The following is a 22,314-nucleotide window of genomic DNA, read 5'->3' as shown; positions in this document are numbered from 1 at the left end:
AGCCATGGCCATAGATCCGCAGTGACAACACCTCAGTGTAACGAATATGCAGGCCAGTAGAAACGTTTTGAGAACCACCATGAAAGCCAGCCAATGAAAGATCCACCTCTTATGGCAAATATGCATGCAAGATCCGCACTATGGCAAATATGCATGCAAGATCTACACTATGGCAAATTTGCATGCAAGATCCGCACTGCCAAAACTACGGAATAAGGAATATGCAGGCCAACTGCAAAGATCAGAGAGATCCACCATGGTCGCCATCAAAACAACCCAACCATCGTTGCCGCCATCATAAAGGAAGCCATGGCCACAGATCCGCATTGACAACATAGCGGTGTAACGAATATGCAGGCGAGTAAAAACGTTTCGAGAACCGCCATGAAAGCCATCGCAAACAGTCCGTCCATCTTCGCCACCAGTAGAAAGAAAGCCATGGTCGACCAAAATAGCGGTTTGGCGGGAGCGAACGGAAACAGCGGGCTGGAGCTGTACATTTCATCGCAGCAGAGTAGAGAGTTTGCCATCAACTTGAGAAGCTAGAAGAGCCACGAATTTTAGCGCATGCAGAGAGGATTGCGGTGAGCAGAGAGCTACGAATTTCAGAAGAGCCACGCAGAGAGGATTGTAGTGAGCAGAGAGGATTCCGATGAGCAGAGGGAGAGAGGAGAGCACCAGGGAAGAGAGGAGATTCGATCCACAAAGCTCAACCGCGCCACCTCTAAAGAAAGACATAGTCACTTACGACCTCATAAGAGAACAAAACACTCAACCCTAAAAAACCCTAACTCACCTATTAAACAAATAAAACTAACCCTAAACCTAACTTAAACTACACTTAGTCTTAGTCAAATTGACCAAACGTACTCATCCAAAAACAATGGCTCTACTTAACACACAATAACACCACAACCCCATAGGACCCTTGCAGGGCCAAAAATCGCCTCCCTTCCATGCAACCCACGAATCTCCCCTCCATGCAACCCACGAATATGCCAAATGTGAACCTCATCAACACCCTATAAAGTCCTTTTTTGGTCTTTTTAGGGAACAAAACGGGGGAGGGGAGAGAGAGAGAGAGAGAGAGAGAGAGAGAGAGGGATAGATAGATTCAGCCTCCTTCCTTGGAAGAACTGGTTAAGCGGATGAATGTAACAGCCATCACTCTAGGGATGCTTTAAGAGCCACTAATGTGGGGAAAACTGTTGCAAACTTACCAAGAAAGCAAGAACAGACTTGAACAAACATTAGGACAAACATCACATGTAGTTTCAATCTCAATATATTATGAGTGGGTATGCTCTCGATAGAGACAAGAGCTTTTCTTTATGAAATCAAAGAGGGCTTTAATGATTAGAATTGTGGACATAAGGTCAAAGTCTTGCTTGCATGATTTTTAAATATGGGCTCTACTTTATTGTTATGTCATGGGAAAAACTGGAGAATCCATCACAAGAGACCTATAAGTGAGCAACAATCATATGCACATCTTACTATTCTTCAAGGAAAGGATCCATATGTGTTGAGAGAGAGAGAGAGAGAGACATGGAAGGAGGCCCCTAGCAAATTCGAAGCCTGAAACGCTTGACAGTATGCTACACAACATCAAGACTCAAAAGGTATGCCAATATACCAAGCCTTTCAGATAACAGTAGCTTAAAAAGGTCCGAAGGGCCTTGTTGTTGTGACTCGAAGGGGATTTCATATGCCTGGTGCTGTTGCCATTTCCGGAATTTGATAAGCCTGGTCCTGTTGCATCATTGAGCGGGAAGCATCTTCCGGTGTTGTTTAGCCGATGACGGAGTCGAAGATACAGATAGGGCGCCGACGTCCGACTTGTAGGTGACCTTGAAGCTCTTTACGATCTCAGGTCGAAAAAGATTAGAGAGCGGATCAACAGCAGCAATTCGACGTTTGTGGGGTTTGCCATTCGGCACAATGCACCGCTTCTCATCCCCATCTCCCACCAGCCCCGACCCACCCATGACATACGATGAAGCCTCCATGCAGGGCAGCCGCCATTTCTTCATGGCTCTTCAGGTTTCGGTTTTTGCTCGTATCGCATGTTAAGCTAACAGTCGCATGCTGCATACCGTGAATGAATTGTCTGAAATGTTGATGCAGGAGTTGAAAAATTTACGGCCTCAGCTGTATTCCGCAGCGGAATATTGCGAATCATCATATCTTTTCAACGACCAAAAGCAAGTGTATGCACTACCCTCACACTGACAAGTTATTTTGGTTTTGCGTCTTCAAAGAAGGCCTTTATACTTGGAAATGTCAATGCAGGGTTCTGGACAACTTGAAAGATTACACCATCAAGGCTCTTGTAAATGCAGTAGATCATCTGGGTACCGTTGCATATAAGCTGAATGAAGTGTTATCTGACCAAACAAGCGAGATATCTTCAGCAGAAATCCGAGTAGCTGGCCTTGCACAGGTATGCTTAAGATTCGATCGCAATATTTAGCTCTCCTTGAGTTGGGCCCTTAGCACCCTGAGGTATGGATATTTTATACAATTAGCGTCTTGTTTACAGAGGATACGCACATGCCAAGAGCATACATATATTGAAGGTCTCGACCGGCAGCGGCAAAATAAAGTAAACCGGAGATATCACAAGCATTACATTCTGCCAGGTGAGGGCTCTTTCAATGGGCATTCTAACCCCAGCACTAATGACAGATTCTTTAAACCTTTCTGTGTGCTGAAACAGATGACATGCCCGATTGTAAAGATGATCAGCGTCAGGTAAACAAGCGAGAAAAGAGGACTGAGTTGCTACAAGAACTTGAATCTGAGACGCCTCACCCTGGTATGAACCTAACTCGTGAGATGTTCGATGTGAAGGAGAGAATTCAGTTAGGGAGTAAATTTTGAAAAGGAGGCAGAAACGGGTAGTCTGCTCACATGGTTTTATTAGGGTGCCTATTTTGGTAACCTTTTGCAGTTGCTGATACTGGGAGAACCTTGTCATCGCATTTCGCAGCTGATCCCTTTACAGCAGCAAAGGGGACTCCTATCGTTCAACAGGGCAAAAGCAGGTCAGGATCTGTCGCAACTAGAAGATAGGAAATGGGGGTGCAAAGGGTGGAAGAAACGTGTGGGATAAAGGGTGGAAGCTAGATGCTTGGGGCTTTGGGTTTCAGAAAAGTTCATTCAATTCCTGCACAGACATTGAGTCTTACTGTGCAAATAATGGATACAGATCGGCACAATCTGGCACGGCATCTGGGGATTCCCTTTCAGGTAGCTCTTCCACACCAAATAATGTTATGGTCCCCAGATAATTTATTCATGTTGAAATTCATTTCAGGTCCTAAACACTTTGTAATTTTCCATTAGTGGCAGACCTTTTTTTATAGGAAGTGATTTTATCCTCAACCGTTTACAAATTTGTATGGTTGCATGGCAGATCATGATGTGCCGGCTCACTCAACTGAACGTCTGGGGGGTTCATCTAGTCGAACAACAATCTTGTCACCTGCATCAAAAGGCCAGCCTCGTGGACATGGCCAGGTAGTTTTATGTATTTCTCTTGCATGAAATCTTTGGTTTAAAGATTTTAGCTTTTTTAACTGTCCTTTGTAGATCTTCTTTGTCCATTCATTTGGCTTCTTGCTGCAAACATGTATCATTGTGGATTGCAATTGAGTGGAGTGGTTATTCTTCCCATTGTTCAGCTTAAACACGGGATTAAGCGACTTTTTGAGTATTTGATAATCAGGGCAGTTTATTTGTCTTAATAAGCTCTATATTTGAAGGTTGTTTCTTTTCATCCTTACTCAAAGGTATAGATATTCTAGTCTTATGATATATCTACCATTTTCAAAGGAAAAATGTTATGAAGCAATCACGTTCTTCTTTCTGAATATATAACCCTATTTAAGGGAGGGTGGGCGCGGTGGGGGGAGGAGAACATTTAAGTAGCTCTAACTTTGAGCGATACCCATAGGCTCTTCACTAAGTAAGACAAAAAACGGACTTATGGACAGCTGAGTGGGCTCCTATAGTTGATGTTTGTCACGATCTGTGACATATTCCTTTCTCTTTCTAGACTTATGGATGGTTTAATGAATGGACACTTGTGGAAGGGTATGACCTTTCAGCGGGACACTTGCCTTTTCGACGGGACACTTCCTAATGAGGCATAACCCTTCACAAGAGACATTCTAATGAAGAGACATTCCTATTGTAATGTACCCTCTCATCAAGGGTCACACCCTTCACAAGGAGTACACACCTCTTCATGCACATACCCTTTGGAGTACACACCTTTTCATGTGTGACTCTTCACTCTCTATATAAGAGAGGCCCAAATTGTACAGATATTCAAGCAATACAGTTATTCCTTGTTCTCTGCTATCTCAGTCTCTTTTCTGTTCCTTAGCACATTTCTAAATATAGTAAATCTAGGATTTCTTACAGTGGTATCAGAGCAAAAATTCGCTCCTGCCTGTAGGAAATGCCTCCCACCTTCTAGCGCTGATCTGATACATTTTTGCCGCTAGAAGGACATCCGGAAGAGATGGAGAGGATGAGCGTAAAATTTTTAAACGCCTACCCGGCCTAAAGTCATCCTGGCCTCTCCATCTCCCTCACATCACAAGTTGATGTGAATGGACACGACCAAAATCATGTCCTTTCAGGTGCTTGGGCTGTCCCAAAACCAAGGGACACACCTTTTCCACCATGGGACACACCTTTTGGTGACGAGTCTCGACTCCTCACTCATGGGACATACCCCATCGTGGGCAAAGGGACATACCTATTCATGCAGGGTCACACCCTTTTTAACAATAGGGACACATCCCCTCATGAATAGGTGCACCTATTCCAAGGGTCACACCCCTTCGAATAGGCACACCTCCTAGGCCCCAAGTACCTACAAAAGGGTACCTAGAGGGGTAAAAAAGGGAAAAAAAATAAACCCATCCCCTACCCCTAGGTTTACCCTAGCTACCTAGGGTTAACTAAACCCCCATTTAAATTTTTGGGGCAACTAACCCTTTAGGCAGCCCTAGCGAAAAGTCGCAGCCTCTCCTTCAACAAAAAAAACTGTACGGACTTCCGTACCTTCTGCGCCAGCCGTACAGCCTGTGCAGCAAACCGTACAGCCCTGCGCCCTCTTTCCGTACCTTCCTGCGCAGTGATTCCATACAACCTGTACGACTTTTCGCTGCCCTGCCGTACAGCCTGCGCAAGCCTGCCGTACAGCCGTACAGCCTGCGCTGTCAGTTTCCTGGTTCGCCATTCCCTGCGCTGCCAATCCCTGGTTACTGCCAGCCCTTACCTTGCCATTTTTAGCTGACAGCCCCCCTCGCTATTTGCAGCCCTGGCCTTGCCACTGCAGCCCTGGATACCTGCCTTTTTCCTGACAGCCTGTTGCCCTCTCCTTGTTTCGCCATTTTCACCCTGCCATTTCAGCACCAGTTGCAACTATTCTCGCGATGAAGACAGCCCGTTGACAGCCCGGACCAGACAAGCCTCGAGCACTCCTCGCAAAACACTGCAACATGGACCTCCGGACAACGATTCGCAGCCTTCTTCTACGCAATCACTTGGCATATTAAAGTATTGCCAGGTGGAGTCTTTCCAATCTGCTTTTTACGGATTCTCTTTAACAAATTACAGCAAATGAAAGAATCCACATTAAAGCATGGAAACCCCTGGTAATTCACCCGGCCATTCAAGGACACCTCAGGCACCTGCTACTACACAATATCGTGTTCAAATTGCACAGCCAGCCCATTTTGGAGCCTTTGCATCTGGGGTCTTCTGTGTCACGTGCCCTCCAAGTGACTTGGATCACATCCTCTACCTTCTGCGTGAGGCACCTCAGTTACATTATTTCCTCAGCACAGTACAGGTTGTGTTCCACGAGACACGAAGATATCCGGAACATGATATTCCTCAAGAGTTTGTTGTTCATTTTTGGAGAGAGTTTTACCCTTCACCTTCGGCATCCCCAGGGTACTCTCCACCTCCTTCAGCTCCCAGATATCCTCCTCTACAGGTTGTACCTTCTCCACGTCAGTATTTACATTCTGAAGGCAGTCCCTCTCTTGGATATCCTCCTTTTCCGACAGCAGCTCCTTACCCTTTTTCAGATCCGTGGACTCTGCTACCTACCCCTGTCTTATCACGAGCAGTAACACCTTTTTCAGAATCTCCAGTGTTACCTCAGACAGGACCTCCCTTATCAGATTTCCACGGGTGGTTCCATCCTGCCTCGCCTGCCCCCTCCAATATGAGCAACCTCAGGGAGCAGCCCGAATCTTCTTTCAGGAATGGTACAAACTAGAGCGCAAGTTCGCGCTTTTCTCACAGGGATTTCTGACATGTCGCACCGCTCGCGTGAAGCCTCTCCAGAGATTAAAGAATCAAGTCTCAAAAAGATCCCTAAAGGCAACGTCCAAAGTGAATCTCTATTGCAACTTCAAATATCTTAGCTTCAGGACAACATCTCCGACCTGGTTCAAAAAGTTCAACAACTCCAAGATTCTCGAAGTCCAGCACATACAGAGGACGACGTGACGCAACCCGACGACGATGCGGACTCTTTCCTACCAGAGGTAGAAAACACTGAACTACGTGCTCTCTACCGATTACTTCAAGCTTCCAAAACTAAACGACTTGACGTCAAACTTCCGGAAGCCTACACTGGTCAACGTAATCGCCGAACAGTTGACCAATGGCTCGCTAAAATGCGCATGTATTTTGACACTGTTGACCTCACGGAAGGCAAAAAGATCGCCTTGGCAGCCTCCCTCTTAAAGGATACAGCATTTCTATGGTGGCAACGACGCTTAAAGGAGGGAAAAAGTGTGTTAACATGGGAACGTTTTGAACACGTGCTCCGTGAGCAGTTTGTACCTGCCAATGCGGACTTCCAAGCACGTTCAAAACTCCGACAGTTGGAGCAAACGGGTTCCCTGTCTTCTTATATCTCTCAGTTCACCACATTGGTGCTGGAGATTGATGGTTTAACTGAGGATGATCGCCTTCATGCTTTCATCTCAGGCCTAAATCCCTCGTTACGCATTGATGTTCTTAAAGCAAACATCACCACCACAGATGGCGCTATTGCTTACGCAGAGCGCATTACAGATTTCCAAAACACAGGGAAGCAGAGTGCTAAACGCACACAGAACTCTCCTATGGCCAAAGGTGCTCGCCCTCAAGATAACACCAGGTTTCGAAAAAACTTCGGTAATCAAGATCAGCAACAGTCTCAAGATCCCCAGAAGCCTCAGAAATCATTTGCTGGATTCCAACAGCAGCACTCCCCCAAGGATCGTGTTTCTTCTTCTTCACAAAGTTATTACCGACATCCCCAACATAAAGGTGCGGCCACTGACAAGAAGAACAACTCCAGCTCAAAAGGACTTTGTAACATCTGTACAGGCGACCATAGATGGTTCGATTGTCCCAAGCGACCAAAGCAAAATTCTAATATGGAACCTAGCACTTCCTAAAAAGAAGATGCTACCTCAGCACAAGACAAGAAAGGCAAAGCTGTTCGAATGGCGAATACCATCCACTTGAGCCTTGCCAGCAACCCTGAACCTTCCCTGGCCACTCAAGTACTTTGTGTTCAAGGATCGATTCGTGGAACAACTGTCACCATCCTCATCGACAGTGGCTGTTCTCATAATTTCCTAGCCAGTTCTGTGGTCGATAAACTTCGGTTGACCACCAGTCCTAGCCTCATGGACTATCAGATTGAACTCGCAAATGGAACAACTTTCTTGTGCAACACCAGGATCAAAAACTTGTCTTTTCGCATCCAACATTATACGGACAAGTTAAACTTCGACATTATGCCTCTTTCTCGGTACGATGTCATACTCGGACAACAATGGCTCTACGACTATGATCCATCAATCAGTTTTCGCAGCCATACTATCCAGTTTGTCCACCAGGGAAAACTTATTGAGCTAACTGGTTCTAGGGACTCCCCTTCAACCCCAGTTGCCTCTGCCCTACAAGTAAAGAAGTGGGTTCGTAAACGCCAAGCAAAGACTTCACTTCTGTTGGTTACGGTAGTAGAGGAGACACCAACAAAGGATCCTCCTGAATACCTCAACCAACCTTTTTTCCAGCCCTACCTGGATCTTTTTCCACAGGAATTGCCAAAGCAGTTATCACCTCGACGACCAGTGGATCACCCCATCGAACTTATTCCCGGCAGCTCCTTATCGGGTTTCTTATACTCAAAATGAAGAAATCCAAAGACAGGTCACCGAGTTACTCGACAAAGGTCACATTCGGCCCAGTCGCAGTCCTTTCGGATCTCCTGTATTACTTGTGGAAAAAAAGAATAAGTCTATGCGCCTCTGCATCGACTACCGAGTCCTCAACAAGCTCACTATCAAAAACAAGTATCCATTGCCTCGCATTGATGACCTTTTCGATCAACTTCTACATGCAACACACTTCTCCAAGATTGATCTTCGTTCAGGTATCATCAAATTTGTATACGAGAAGGCGATGAATACAAGACAGCTTTTCGAACAAAGTATGGACACTATGAATGTTTGGTCATGCCTTTTGGGTTAAACAATGCCCCGGTCACATTCATGACATTAATGAACGCATCTTCAGGCCTTTCCTTGATAAGTTCGTCATCGTTTACCTCGATGACATCCTCGTTTTCAGCAGATCCCTACATGAGCACAAACAACATCTTCACCAAGTTTTTGAAGTTCTCCGCGCAAATTCTCTCTACATCAACATTGAGAAGAGTGAGTTCTTCAAGACCCAACTTGAATATTTGGGACATGTTATTTCAGCTCAAGGTATCTCTGTGGATCCCAAGAAGGTCGAGGTAATCCGAAACTGACCTACTCCTAAGAATGTTCATGATGTCCGCTCTTTTCTCGAATTGGCAAACTTCTACCATACAAAGGTCTATCAGTTTTCCGAAATCGCAACTCCTATGTCCGAATTATTGAAAAGCACAGCAATTTTTCAGTGGCTTCCCGAAACAGAGTATAGTTTCCAACAACTCAAGCAAGCACTCACTACCACACCAGTTATGGCTATTGCTGACCCAAATCTTCCATTTGAGGTCATGACCGATGCTTCCGACATCGCTACATGAGCAGTCTTGATGCAAGAAGACAGAGTTATTGCTTTTGACAGCCATAAACATTTTGATATCCAAACCCGATATCCGGTTTATGATAAGGAGTTTCTTGCTGTTGTACATGCTTATCGCTCTTGGAAACATTATCTCATGGGTGCCGACTCTGTGGTCAAAACAGACCATCACTCTTTAAAGTACATCTTTACTCAGTCAGTCATGAACGCTCGACAAGCACGCTGGGTTGAGTTTTTGGCCAACTTTCACATGACCATTGAGTACATACCAGGACTACGCAATGTAGTTGCAGATGCTCTCAGCAGGTTACCTCTAGCATCAGCCATGGTAATCTCTACATTATCTGTGGATGTTCCGAATTCATTCAAAGGAAAGTATTTCAATGATAAAGACTTCGGCACAGCGGTACAGGTTCTTTTAAAAGATCAACCTTCGACTTCCGAACAGAAGATTTTCTCATCCTATTCTTATACGGACGACCTTTTGTATTATTAAGATCGCGTCTGTGTACCACATGACAAGGATGTTCGACGTCTTTTGTTAAAAGTGCATCATGTAGTTCCTTATGCTGCCCATCCAGGCATCAATAAGACTTATCGGTCACTCAGTGCAACATACTACTGGCCTCAGATGAAAAGAGATGTCATCAAAATGGTCACATCTTGTTTATCTTGTCAACAAATGAAAGCAAGTCGACGACTTCCAACAGGACTTCTTCAGCCTCTTCCAGTTCCAACTGAAAGGTGGGAAAGTATTTCCATGGATTTCATTACAACACTACCACGATCTTCCCAAGGTAACACTCAGATTATGGTAATTGTTGATCGCTTGTCCAAATTGGCACACTTTGTTGCTTGCAAAAGCAGTGCACAGGCCCCGGACATAGCCAAACTTTTCATACAACACATCTTCCGACACCATGGATTACCCAAGAATATCATATCCGACAGAGATCCTAAGTTTACCAGTCACTTTTGGATTTCACTGTTCGAATCTTTGGGTACAACTCTACTGTTCAGTTCAGCTTACCACCCAGAATCAGATGGCCAGACTGAAAGAGTCAACCAAGTTCTGGAAGAAATGCTTCGACATTATGTTCAGTCACGCCTTGCAGCCTGGGAAGAGTATCTACCACTCCTTGAGTTTGCTTATAATAACTCTTTCCATAGTGCCATCAGCATGACTCCATTCCAAGCAGCTTATGGACACACTCCGATTGTACCAACAAATTTTGTACTTCAACATCGCGTGGCCCTAGCTGATCAACTGGTTCAAGAAATGCAAGACATTCTACTGCAAGTCAGGGATCATATGCGAAAAGCGCAAGAGCGGTATCAACGGTCTGCCAACAAACATAGACGTCACCTGGAATTTAACACTGGTGACATGGTGCTATTATTTGTAGCCCTACATCGCTATAAGACGGTTAAGTCTGTGTTTCCTAAGTTGCGACCAAGATACTATGGACCTTTCCGGATCGTCAAGAAAAATTCACCTTTAAGTTATAAATTGGAATTACCACCATCATGGGGTAAAATCCATCCAACATTTCATATTTCTTGGCTAAAGACGTACATTCCAGGCGATGAAGTAGTTCCTCCTGCAGGTGATTATGTCCCAGAAATCGAAGACGATTATGTTCTCCTTATTTCTGAGCGTATTCTGGACCATCGACAGCGAGAGACTCGACATCGAATTATCACGGAATTCCTTGTTCTTTGGCGAGATCTGGACGACTCCGACGCTACTTGGCGATCTGATGAAGACTTACAGCAGTACCCTGATCTTTTATAGCAGTATTTTCAGAATTTACAGTGATATTTTCTACATCAGTTCATTATCTCCACCAGGGTCTTCTTTTGAGTGGGAGGGGATGTCACGATTTGTGACGTATTCCTTTCTCTTTCTAGACTTATGGATGGTTTAATGAATGGACACTTGTGGAAGGGTATGACCTTTCAACAGGACACTTGCCTTTTCGACGGGACACTTCCTAATGAGGCATAACCCTTCACAAGAGACATTCTAATGAAGAGACATTCCTATTGTAATGTACCCTCTCATCAAGGGTCACACCCTTCACAAGGGGTACACACCTCTTCATGCACATACCCTTTGGAGTACACACCTTTTCATGTGTGACTCTTCACTCTCTATATAAGAGAGGCCCAAATTGTATGGATGACAATCACATCCACCCTACAGATATTCAAGCAATACAGTTATTCCTTGTTCTCTGCTATCTCAGTCTCTTTTCTGTTCCTTAGCACATTTCTAAATATAGTAAATCTAGGATTTCTTACAATGTCCAGGACTCAAAAAAGACCGAGACTTTATTAGAAAACATGGATCATACCAATGCCACAGATGGTCAGAAAATAGGAGCAGCATACTAAATGCGAGACCTCACAGCGGAACATGGCTTTAAGGATCTCACAACAGTCACCAATCTCTCAAGAAATGTGCACAAAAGCAAAACTAAATCTGGAAATACACAGCAAATAGATTTATCAAGCTCCACCAAGCAAGCGGGCACCAAGCAAGCGGGCTGAAGGTTACAAAATATTGCTCCAAGTATGCTCCAAGTATGCAGGCAACTGCTGATTGCAATAGTGCTTGTCCCGATGCTGAGTGGCCTGTGACAAATGTGAGTGCAGAAGGATACAGCAGAGGGGGGGGAGAGAGAGAGAGAGAGAGAGAGAGAGAGAGAGAGAATGCTTACTGTATATACAGCAGGGGAAAACCGTAAACAGAGGCACAGAACAAGCTTTAGAAGATGATTGACAATGAGGGAAGGCATGGCCATTTATAGGTCTGGCAGTGCTCGAGCGAGGGGTTGCCACGTGGCTGACCCCAGGGTCAGTCAGGCAACCGAGGCTGGTCGGTTGACCTGACCTGGCCCTCCTGCCCTACCAACTGGGCCATAGTGCCCTGCCAAACAGCCCATAAATAGGCATAAACACTCAGTCAAACCTATCCTGAATAGGGCGGGGACACCCACATAGAAGCCGTCACGTACTATGAGATGCACACAACTTTAACACCCTTTCTGCAGCTCAAACTGTGCAATTGATCTGAAGAAGCATGCTGATGAAGACTCCACCATGGACCCTCCAGCACTGTAGGAGTGTGGGAGGAGAGAGCTCCAGATAGCCTGGATCCTCGAAGAAGTGCCACCTCGAACCGTGAAAGAGTTGTCCTCAATTGGAATTTCTTAACCCAGTCGCACTGTGCTCCCAATGGAGTAATAGGAACTCTGGAACATACCACATCCAATATCTTGATGGTGATCTCGTCACATACAGGAACCCTGTACATTGACCTCGAACTCATTGGTCCAAAGTCGTTGCGACCCCAAGCAATGAACCTCGAACTCATCATCTGGTCCATAGCTCCACATTGTTGCCTTGCCTCCCAGATTTTCAACTGATTAGTGCTAGAGGTAGCCCTCTCTCCTGCCCACATGCTCTCTCTGGCTGTGACCCTTGGGGGAGACCTTTACTATCAAAAGGTCGGTACGGTCTTGCGGTCCTTGACAGTCATAGCTGTTGCTGTCTTAGAATGTCGGAGTCATGCTTACTCAGAAGTGTGATTTCCAGTCGAATAACTTAATAAACTTAGAATTTCTTAATACCACAACTTAAAATGCATTCACACCATATTCATCCACATATCAACAAAAAATGAGAGATGGAGACAAGTGCACCGACACCCGACTTGGTGAGAATGAGGCTGCTCCCCCCCAGGTGGGTAAACCCAGTTGTATTTTATATTTCAATGATGCTTAGCCCCACTACAATGGTAATACAGATCTTTAGGCAAAACTCACTCTGGTAATCCCAGAGTTCCAGACCAAGACTCAAGTATAAGACTTCTACAAAGATGCTTCTGTCAAAGATGGAGCCCAAATATACATATGACAGAGACTAATCCAAGAAAGCAACCACTGGCAGTCCCTGGAAAGTTCCAGGTGAAGATAGCCACATGAACAGCTTCAGCCTTCTCCTTTATTCGTGAAACACAAGCAAAACAATTATTACCCATTAGGGTTAGCATGAATAAGTCAAGCCCTAAATAAGGTAAGATGAGTTAACTGGCAGCCCTCTAAAACAGCTAGGTGGTCAGAAGAAAGAACCATGGTTACATTCCCTCTGTCGCTAAAACAGTTGTCCTCAACTGACAGCAATCTAGGCGGGGGTACTCAATTGCAAAGCTTCCTCATATAGCCTGATAAGATGAGGATAATCAGCAAGATAATGACGATCCACCCATTTGGCATCTGTGGTGGGATAGTTCAAGAACTTAATAAGATATCTGCATTCAACACGGCCTCCGCGAATGCGCTTGTCCTGATGATAAAGAATTTGTTCAGGAACCACAATTTCATCTTCATCCTCAACTTCGGGTTGAGGCTCATCTGTAGGAGTAGATGGAGTAGGTCCCTGATAATGCTTAAGTAAGCTGACATGGAAAGCATTATGGATCTTCCAATGTGATGGAAGATGCAACCTGAATGATACATCATTTATCTTCTTTGAAATTTGAAAAGGACCATAGTATCGCAGCGCAAACTTAACATAAACAACTCTATTCCCAACTTTGGATTTGAGTCTTGCTTTGTTGAATCTTAATAAAACCCATTCACCCTCATTGAATTCAGTGGTTGTCACGAGGACGTGAAATTTTAGGACTTTTGATTTGCAACTCTCGTAATTTGTGCGTGATTGCCTTGAGCCTCTGGGATGCGAGGGTCCGGCCATGGGTGGGACTTGGGGAATTAAAATTCCTAGTGGGCCCTTGTAAATAGTGAATGTGCGCCCAGTTACTAGGCAATTAATTCTGTTGGAACATGGGCCTAAAAGCTCCATGGTCCCCTTGTGTGGCCTGGTGGATTAATGGACTTGTGAGAGCTCTAGCGCATTGTTGACACGTGTACAAAAAGGGGGATAACCATCTTATAATCACTTGTGGCCCTTGGAGAACCTTGTATATAATGCCTTGATTCAGTCCCTCTCTCTAATCCCTCTCGGGACTTTTTGGGAGGAGAGAGAGGCTTCTTGCACGTGGCTATGGGACGGGGTTTGGGACCCCCGCACCCGGCGTGTTTCTCGGGGTGACACGTGGCATTTGCTGCGTATCCCTTCAAATTCCTAGGGCCAAAGTGTGCAATAGGGGGGCCAAAAGAGTGGTGCAATTAAAAAACTGCTTTTAGGGGCCAAAAGAGTGGTGCAATAAAAAAACACTGCTTTTTGGAGCCTAGGGCTTTAAAAGGGGGAGGGAGCCCTTCTTTTGGATGCAGCTGGCCAAATCAGTTCCAGAGGAGCCAGAATATCAGTTTCAGGTGTTCCAGAGCCTGCTAGGGAAATTCGGTTTTACGCAGGGGCCAGTTTCAGGGACAAATGGCACCTCCTTGCCATTTGCTCCTTCATTAAAGTCCTAATCCCCATACCAAGGGCAACGTTGGTTGTCCTTGGGCCCGACTTTTAGATGGCTCTTTTAGAGCCTTTGCCTTGCCCCTAGGAGCTAGTGGTGCGCCTAGACTTTGCCCCTAGGAACTTTTAGGAAGTGTGCACTTCCTCTAGCCAGTCCCTCACGGCCAAACCATTACAAGACTTAACCATGCTTAACCCTGGGTTAAGCGTAGGTTGAGTTACGAAGATACTTTACATCACTTTTCACGTCCCTGTGACAAAAAGAAGATAAAATGTTTCTACTGTGAAAAGCTTGGTCATTATGTGAAAGACTACCGGAAGAAGGCGGATGAAAAGAAAAAGTAGTCCCATAGCAAGGAGGAGCCTAAGATAGACGCAGCCAATGTCACTATTGGAGAGCTTTTCTTGTGCATAGTGCACTGTTCGGTTCATGCAACGAGTGATCATAAGGAGGCCTGGTATGTGGACGGTGCCTCAAAACACATGTCCAACAAGGATTGGTTCAAGACCATGGAGGGGACCCATCTTGACTTGAAGGTGATCGTGGGAGATAGCTCGACATGCCCTGTGAAGGGGATTGGTGGTATTGCATTCATCACCACAGCGGGAGAAGAGAAGGTAATGTCCTGTGTGTTGTTTGTTCCAAATCTGTGCAAGGATCTGCTCTCTGTGAGTCAGATGGATAGCATAAGATGTTAGTATTTTTTGAGAATGGGAAGTCACCGTCGCTTCAAAGGAAGATAGACATTTGGTCGCCCAAGGTGTTGAGGAGGACGGCTTATATCGGTTACATGTTTTAGTTGTCCATGGGAACCATGGGCCCTTGAAAATGTGGCATGAAAGGTTTGGTCATGTCAATTATGGTTTTCTTATAGAAATGCAAAAGCCCAAGGTGGTGGAGGGATTTCCACCTATCCAAGCACAGAGAAAGTCCTCCAGGGCTTGCTTGAAGGCAAGCAACACCGGGAGCGATTCCCACAGGTGGCTACATCGAGGGCTAATGACCATTGGAGCTGGTCCACTCCGACATTTGCCGACCAATGTCAACCAACTCATTTGCAGGGTCTAGGTATACTCTTCTATTTGTGGATGACTTGGATATATTGCCTGGCCAAGAAGTCTCATGCATTTGAGAAATTCAAAGATTGGAAGGCCAAGGTAGAGAAGGAAACAAGGAAGGATGTCAAAGCATTCCGCACTGATGGAGGGACGGAGTTCACCTCCAAAGCGTTTTACATTTTATGTAGGAAGCATGGAATCAGGTACCAAGTGGGTGTACTAGCTAAAGTCCAAGTCTAATGGGAGCTTGGACAAATATAAAGCAAGATTGGTGGTAAAAGGCTACGCTTTGTCAGAGGGACTGGACTTTGACGAGACTTTTGCACCCACAGCCCGGATGGTCACTATGTGGACGGTGGTCACTTTGGCTGCCCATCATGGATGGCCCATATTCCAGATGGACGTGAAGTCAACATTCTTGAACGGAACCATGGAGGAGGATGTATATGTTGATCAACCACCTGGTTTTCAGGTTCTACGGTCTGCTTCAAAGGTACACAGGCTAAAGGTGTTGTATGGACTGAAACAGGGCACCAGTGTATCGATGTATTCTTCTCAAAGCTTGGGTTGAATCAAAGCCCATTGGATGTGAACCTCTCTCTCTTTTTCAGAGGGGGTTCAAAGGCTGGTTTTGATCCTATACGTGGACGATCTGATCCTTACCAGTGTCCGTACTAGGAAGATCTGTCAGGTCAAGAAGCTGCTATGGAGGAGTTCGAGGGACTCCGGATCTCTCCACTTCTCTCTTGGGATCGAGTTCAGGCAGAACAAGGACATCATCTTCATCTCGTAGGAGAAATACTGTTGGGAGATACTGAAGCGGTTCGAGATGGAGGATTGCAAGGATCTTGTGACACCAATGGAGGTTAGGCAGAAATTGGGCATTCATGACTCTTCAGATCTAGTAGATGCCAGCTGGTATTGATGGTTGGTAGGCAGTCTGCTTTATCTAACCAACACTAGGCCGGACATCTCCTTTGCCGTTGGGTTGTTGTGTCAGCTCTTTGCGAAACCTAGGGAGAATCCCTGAAAGGCAGGTCTATGGGAGCTGAGGTATCCGAAGGTACTTGCACATACGGGATTACATACACCACAGGGATTGAATTCGATGGATTCTGTGACTCAGATTGGGTAGGTGACAACGACATCAGGCGTTCGACTTCAGGGTATTGTTTTGTGCTTGCATCAGGGGCCATGTCTTGGCTGAGCAAGAAACAACCCTCAATTGCCCTTTCTTCTATAGAGGTGGAGTACCAGTTGCGTGCACTGCAGCATGCGTGACGTTGTGGCTCAGGTGGATACTTTATGGATGTGATTCAGGAGGCGGCGATGGTGGTCATGTGCGACAATCGGAGTCGCATAGCAATTGTGGAGAACCTAGTATTCCATGCACGGATGAAGCACATCGAAGTTCATTACCACTTCGTACGAGAGCTCTTCATTGACGACGTCTTGGAGTTGATGTATTGTCCGACCGTTGACAACCTTTCCGACGTCTTCACCAAGGCTCTCCCACGGGAGCAAATGGAGCACCTCATTCGATGCATGGGGACGGCCCACAGTTGTGTCATTGAGAGGGGGTGTTAGACATCAATGCACCCACCTGTGAGACTCCGATTTGTGTGGACAAAGGGGCATTGGGTCATAGGGGGATTGGGGTGGATCTAAGGCTGTGTGGAGGGCTGTATGGAAGCCCCTCGAAAGCAGGTCTAGGAGGCTGCATGTGCACAGCAAAGCAGCATCCCAAAGGGCTCCCTTTTATAGGGCACAAGAGGCAGGCCAGGAGCTGACCTGCTGGTGGGCCCACAGGCTGCACATTCGAAGGAATTAGGCAGGGGGTCGGCCACCTTGCTGGTTGGTTTGTAGGCCTGGATCAAGGGCTATATAAAGCCCCACCTACTCCTTCATTTTGGTGTCAGCCACAGCAACTACTGAAGCCTACAGAAGGCAGCATGGAGCAGGAAGAGTAGGAGTGATCTCAGGCTTCAGATATCCAGCCCTTTGTTGGTCCTTTGTGCTCATCTTGAGCTTGTGCCTTGCCCACTACTTGGTGGAGGAATGCATCTGAGTTCTCTCTCACATTCTCTCTTGTATACGCTGTCTATACTCTATCTTGTAGTGTGCGGTCTGCATCATTGAGTGAGTGAGACAGATAGTAAAGGCCTTGCGCCTAAAAAGGCTCTCCTAGGGAGACATGCTTCCCCATGTTATATGTTTTGGATGCATTGTCTCCAGGCAGGTTGGCTTTAGAGTAGGTATTCCTTACTACATCAACCTCGTGGGTAAGGGCTTGTGGTATGGGACATAGGTTCTTACCGCAGGGTGCTGCTTGGCTCAGGATTGTTGAGATTTCAGGCTTGTGGGTGGTTCAGTGTATTGAACCTATGGCTGGGAGGTGAGTCAACTAGTTCTCCCTTTATGTTTCATGCTGATCTATGTTATTTCGCTATCTGGCTTTGGACTCTATCTCATTTGAGGATGATCCAGGCCTAAGGATGAGGTCAGGTATCAACTAGACCTTGTAGGGCTTGCTGTAGGTGGTGTTTGAGGGAACCTTGGGATGATTGCGATAGATTTGCAAGTTTTGATCAAACGTGGCAAACTTGTTGAAGATAGTTTTACAAGTTTTACTCTAATCTGCATATTGGCTTTGAGCTCTTCATTGAACAAGGGAATCATAGCCATGGCAATTTCAACTGGGTAGGCTTTCAAGCTTGGTAGGTTGACGATGATTGATCACCTAAATTTTAATATTGACTGTTCTTGAAATGCTTCTGAAATTCAAGAAAAATCAATAAAATCACAGCTCAGGATGAATTTCTTGAATAATGTTGACTTCGAAGAGAGGGCAAATGGTTAGAGAGCGTACCTAAGCTGATATGTATCAATAGCTTTGGGTCAATGCAAATCAAAATTGGGTTTATATTGAGTGTTGGTGTAATAAATCCTAGTATTCTAATATTATTAGTGTGCTAAGGAGCAGAAAGGAGACAAGAAGATAGCAGAGAGTAACGAATACTTGTTTGCTTGAAATGTCTGGAGTGTGTCATCCTTACAATGAGCCCTGTCTTATATAGAGAGTGAAGAGCCAGACGTGAAAAGGTGTGTGCTGCAAAAGTTATGTTTATGAAGAGGTGTGTACCCCTTGTGAAGGGTGTGAACCTTAATGAGAGGGTACATTACAATGATCCAAATAGTAGTGTCCTCTTCATAAGTATATGGGTTGTGCCTCATGGGAAGTGTCCCGTTGAAAGGGCATGCCCTTTCAGAATCATCCGTCCATCCCACCATCCACAGGTCTTAAGGTTTTAGGAAAGGAATATGTCACAGATCGCGACACTTAAGAAATCCTAGTATTCTAATATTATTAGTGTGCTAAGGAGCAGAAAGGAGACTATAAGATGGCAGAGAATAAGGGATAATTGTATTGCTTGAAATGTCTGGCCTATATAGAGAGTGAAGAGTTACGCATGAAAGGTTGTGCTCCATACAATGAGGCCTCTCTTATATACAGAATGAAGAGCCACACATGAAAAGGTGTGCGCTCCAAAAGGTATGTGCATGAAGAGGTGTGTACCCCTTGTGAAGGGTACACATACCTTTTGGAGCAAACCCCTAGAGGCCTCATTGTATGGATGGAGTGACATTTTCGTAGGAGATTGATCTCCATTTTGGTGCAGTGTACATTATGTTGTTTTGCTGTTCATGTCTCACAGATTCGAGTGCTTGTGTCTGAATTTGAAAGTATTTGTGTACAAAGGTCTACATTCTTACCCCTTGAGCGAGTAGGATTCTGGGTCTATATATCTTTTGCTTTGAATCAGCCAGCAAGCCCTCTTCTGTAACATGAACAGCGTCCTTCTTGGTCCTTTCGGTGTGCTAGGGGAGATAACAAGATTCATGAGTGGAGACTTGAGGCCATTTAGATATCCTGGCAAGCATAGTGTGTGGACATGGCCTCTAGAACGAACCAAACCTGAGAGTTATCCAGTTTAGGGCTCGACATTTTGGTCAAATACTTCAAAGACACATGTGCAAGCTTTGGGCAAATTCTGAGATTACTAGCTTAGGATTTTGAGCCTGAGTCTGGTCAGCCCATGGCTGTTAGAGGTACATCAGGTATGAAACGGTCGAAGAAGCGTATCAGGTTCAAGTACCTTAGGTTCCTAAAAGTTAAGAAACGTTAGAAATGTGTTTTTCACACACACACACACACTCCCACTTTTCTTTTGGGGGTGAAATCCAGTTGTCATTATACTACAAAGAAGAGTCCCAAGAAAAGGGACAGCCAGTTACAAGCATCAGAAGACATCATTATATGACAAGAAGGCAGGATAATGTAGATCCCGCGCATGTAGACAATCAGGCCTTAAGGAACTGATATTTAGCCAGGGAGGAATCACATATATATATGCACACACGTGCGCGTGCGCGCGCACACACACACACACAAAACTTACATGCGTAGTACATACTATATAGTATAATATAGTGATGAGTTAGTTGGTTAGCTGCCCCCCCCTACGCGACCTGAGCCGACCATGGGTCAGCCCTCAGATGAGAATTTTCCTTATTATTTGGTGAAATTGTAATGGTAGAGAGGTCATGCACGGGTTAACTAAAATGGGTCATGCACAGGTTAACTAAATTGAGGTTTAGTATATTAACCAACCTAACCCAGTTTATATTAAGATTATAGTTCAATAGAAAGAGGCTCTCCTGCACACTTTTCTGGATTGGAACTCCAAGATTAGTCCTTGTCCTGTAATCTATTTGTGAACTCCTTTCAGTCATTCAGAGTGGTCGTAGGAAGCCTGGTAACTGAAAGAATTGAGCCATTGCTTATGTGTATGTTCATGTAGAACATTTTGGACTTTTTGATCTACTTATTGCGTTGGATAGCTAGTTTGAGTTGATCTGTTTCTTTTTGTTTACTTGCAGACTTCTTCATTTGATTCTTCAAAGCCTTTATCATCACACTTGTCCTTTAATGAGAAACACATTGATGTACATCGGCCCCCTTTAACAAGTCGAAGCAAGAGTCTTCTTTCATCACTGCTTGGAAGGCAGCGAAGTGGAAAGGCAAGGGGACATACTTAGTATTGATACTTCATAGGTGTTTGTATTGGTAGGTTTTCTCACTCGTGACTGCTGCTGGGTGTGGTCAAAATGTTTTGTCTTTTGAAACTGTACCCAGTGGCTATTTGACATGGACCAGGCATATAGTTATATGTCTCTGTGGTTGCCAATATTATTTAAAAGGATTGTATAAGAACCTGGATCTTTCCGACTTGGCACTTGTATCATCAAACTGTCTGGTTTCACTGAAATGTGTGCTGCTTGGGCCCTGCTTGCATATCTAACACCGGAAATTTTCAGCTCATGTTTTAATTTTGTGCTTTGTAACTACAGACTGCATTGTGAAAACAAAAAGGCTTATCATTGATTCATGGCTACTGTTCAGGCCACGTTAATTGACGAAAATTAGCATGAATCAATACAGACGCAGGATGTTGGAATGATAATGACCTTGTGTACGAGTGCATTATTGTGTGTAAGAACAGAACTGAAATTACAAATAAGAAGTCTACCTATTAAGAGAGATGCCTTGGTTAAAAATGCAATTTGATTGTTTCTTTTGTTAGAGACAGTGCGCAAGTCTTGTTTTGGTGAGTTTAGCAGACTATTAATTGCATTCTCAAACTGAAACTTTTAAGGTCCAGTATGCCTTTTGAAAAATGGGTGTTTGTTTTCATTTAAGAAAACACAAAAAGTGGCCTTTGTAAATCACCCTTTTTTCCTTGTACCTTATGAAAGGATGCACATTGCAAACCAATAGCTTTTGAAAGGTGTTGCAAAAAGGACAACCTCGTAAGCTTTTTGACTTGCCTTTATTGGAACCTCCCTTTTAGAAAAAGTTCGCTTTTTAAACCTGCGCTTTCTAGCACTTTTTCCCCCATTATTCTTGCTGCGAGAACTCATTTCAGCCATGCAAAGCATAATGAATGCAAATGCCTCATCACCACACAAAGTTGAGGCTATCACATTAGATTCTAAGCCAAAAAGACACATCATATACCACATCAAACATCAAGCAAGAGTGCTAGTAAAGAACTACCATAGATGTCTCTCCTATAATTAGCCACTCAAAGCCAATAGACTCAGCTTGATGACATTTATGATTATAGGCTCGCGTCCTACAAACGGGCAGTTGAAACATGAGATGTGAAGGCAAGAGAGGAAACTTGATATGTCACAAAACAAATGCAAATGTCAGGGCTTTATTACTATTGTCCTCTGGTTACGCATGATTGGTGTTCTTGCAGTGTACCTCATATACAGTTGTCATTTTTTATTTATGTTCTACATAAAATAGCTACAAACATATAAAGTCAATAACAAGGATAAAGAGTGATGGTTGCCCAAATGCTTTTTAATGCTTGATCGTGTAAACTAATAGGTTACGGAAGAATAGAAGTGACTGGTGGTGGAAGAGTAGAAGTAGATTGTGGAGAGAGAGTAGAACCAAACTATCGGGAAATGAATGAAATAGAAGTGCGCGTGGTAGTCTAGGGAGGTTTTAATCATGCTAAAGGTGGGGATGAAAGCAACATTAAATATTGTAACTCCACTCCCAATCGTAGTAATGTTCAAAATATATCATGGCTTTTCCATATTTGAATCAATCCCATGCACCATAGCATTAACTATCCA

At 44.6% G+C, this 22,314-nt stretch overlaps 1 protein-coding gene across 4 annotated transcripts; it reads left to right on the top strand.

Annotated features, from left to right (window-relative positions):
- The first annotated feature begins 1,439 nt into the window (after positions 1-1,439).
- On the top strand, positions 1,440-21,147 carry LOC147894081 (putative protein ABIL1). Of its 4 annotated transcripts, none has more exons than XM_087385165.1 (9): positions 1,440-2,043; positions 2,128-2,210; positions 2,293-2,443; positions 2,543-2,642; positions 2,741-2,833; positions 2,954-3,047; positions 3,212-3,252; positions 3,419-3,522; positions 20,542-21,147. In XM_087385165.1, exons 1-9 carry the CDS (start codon positions 1,942-1,944, stop codon positions 20,698-20,700), a joined length of 927 nt encoding a protein of 308 aa, XP_087241291.1. In that variant the 5' UTR covers positions 1,440-1,941; the 3' UTR covers positions 20,701-21,147. The 4 variants fall into 4 exon arrangements, with proteins under 4 accessions (XP_087241291.1, XP_087241289.1, XP_087241292.1 ...); XM_087385163.1 differs by having other exon boundaries at positions 1,441-2,043; positions 2,720-2,833; positions 20,542-21,145; XM_087385166.1 differs by having other exon boundaries at positions 1,441-2,043; positions 2,720-2,818; positions 2,993-3,047; positions 20,542-21,144.
- The last annotated feature ends 1,167 nt before the right edge of the window (positions 21,148-22,314 follow it).

Source organism: Dipteris shenzhenensis, chromosome 14 (assembly GCF_047967505.1).
Source record: "Dipteris shenzhenensis isolate YYH24624 ecotype China chromosome 14, Dip_SZ_1.0, whole genome shotgun sequence".
NCBI lineage: Eukaryota > Viridiplantae > Streptophyta > Polypodiopsida > Gleicheniales > Dipteridaceae > Dipteris > Dipteris shenzhenensis.
Note: the sequence above shows the minus strand (reverse complement) of the source record. Positions and strands in the feature narration are given on the sequence as shown.

What these genes read in the sequence shown, in the direction of transcription:
- LOC147894081 (XM_087385163.1), top strand. Translation starts at nt 1,942, where the DNA reads ATGCACCGCTTCTCATCCCCATCTCCCACCAGCCCCGACCCACCCATG. An exon ending in ATTTCTTCATGGCTCTTCAG is followed by an intron (nt 2,044 to 2,127) that starts GTTTCGGTTTTT and finishes ATGTTGATGCAG; the next exon opens with GAGTTGAAAAATTTACGGCC. An exon ending in GTTCAACAGGGCAAAAGCAG is followed by an intron (nt 3,048 to 3,211) that starts GTCAGGATCTGT and finishes TAATGGATACAG; the next exon opens with ATCGGCACAATCTGGCACGG.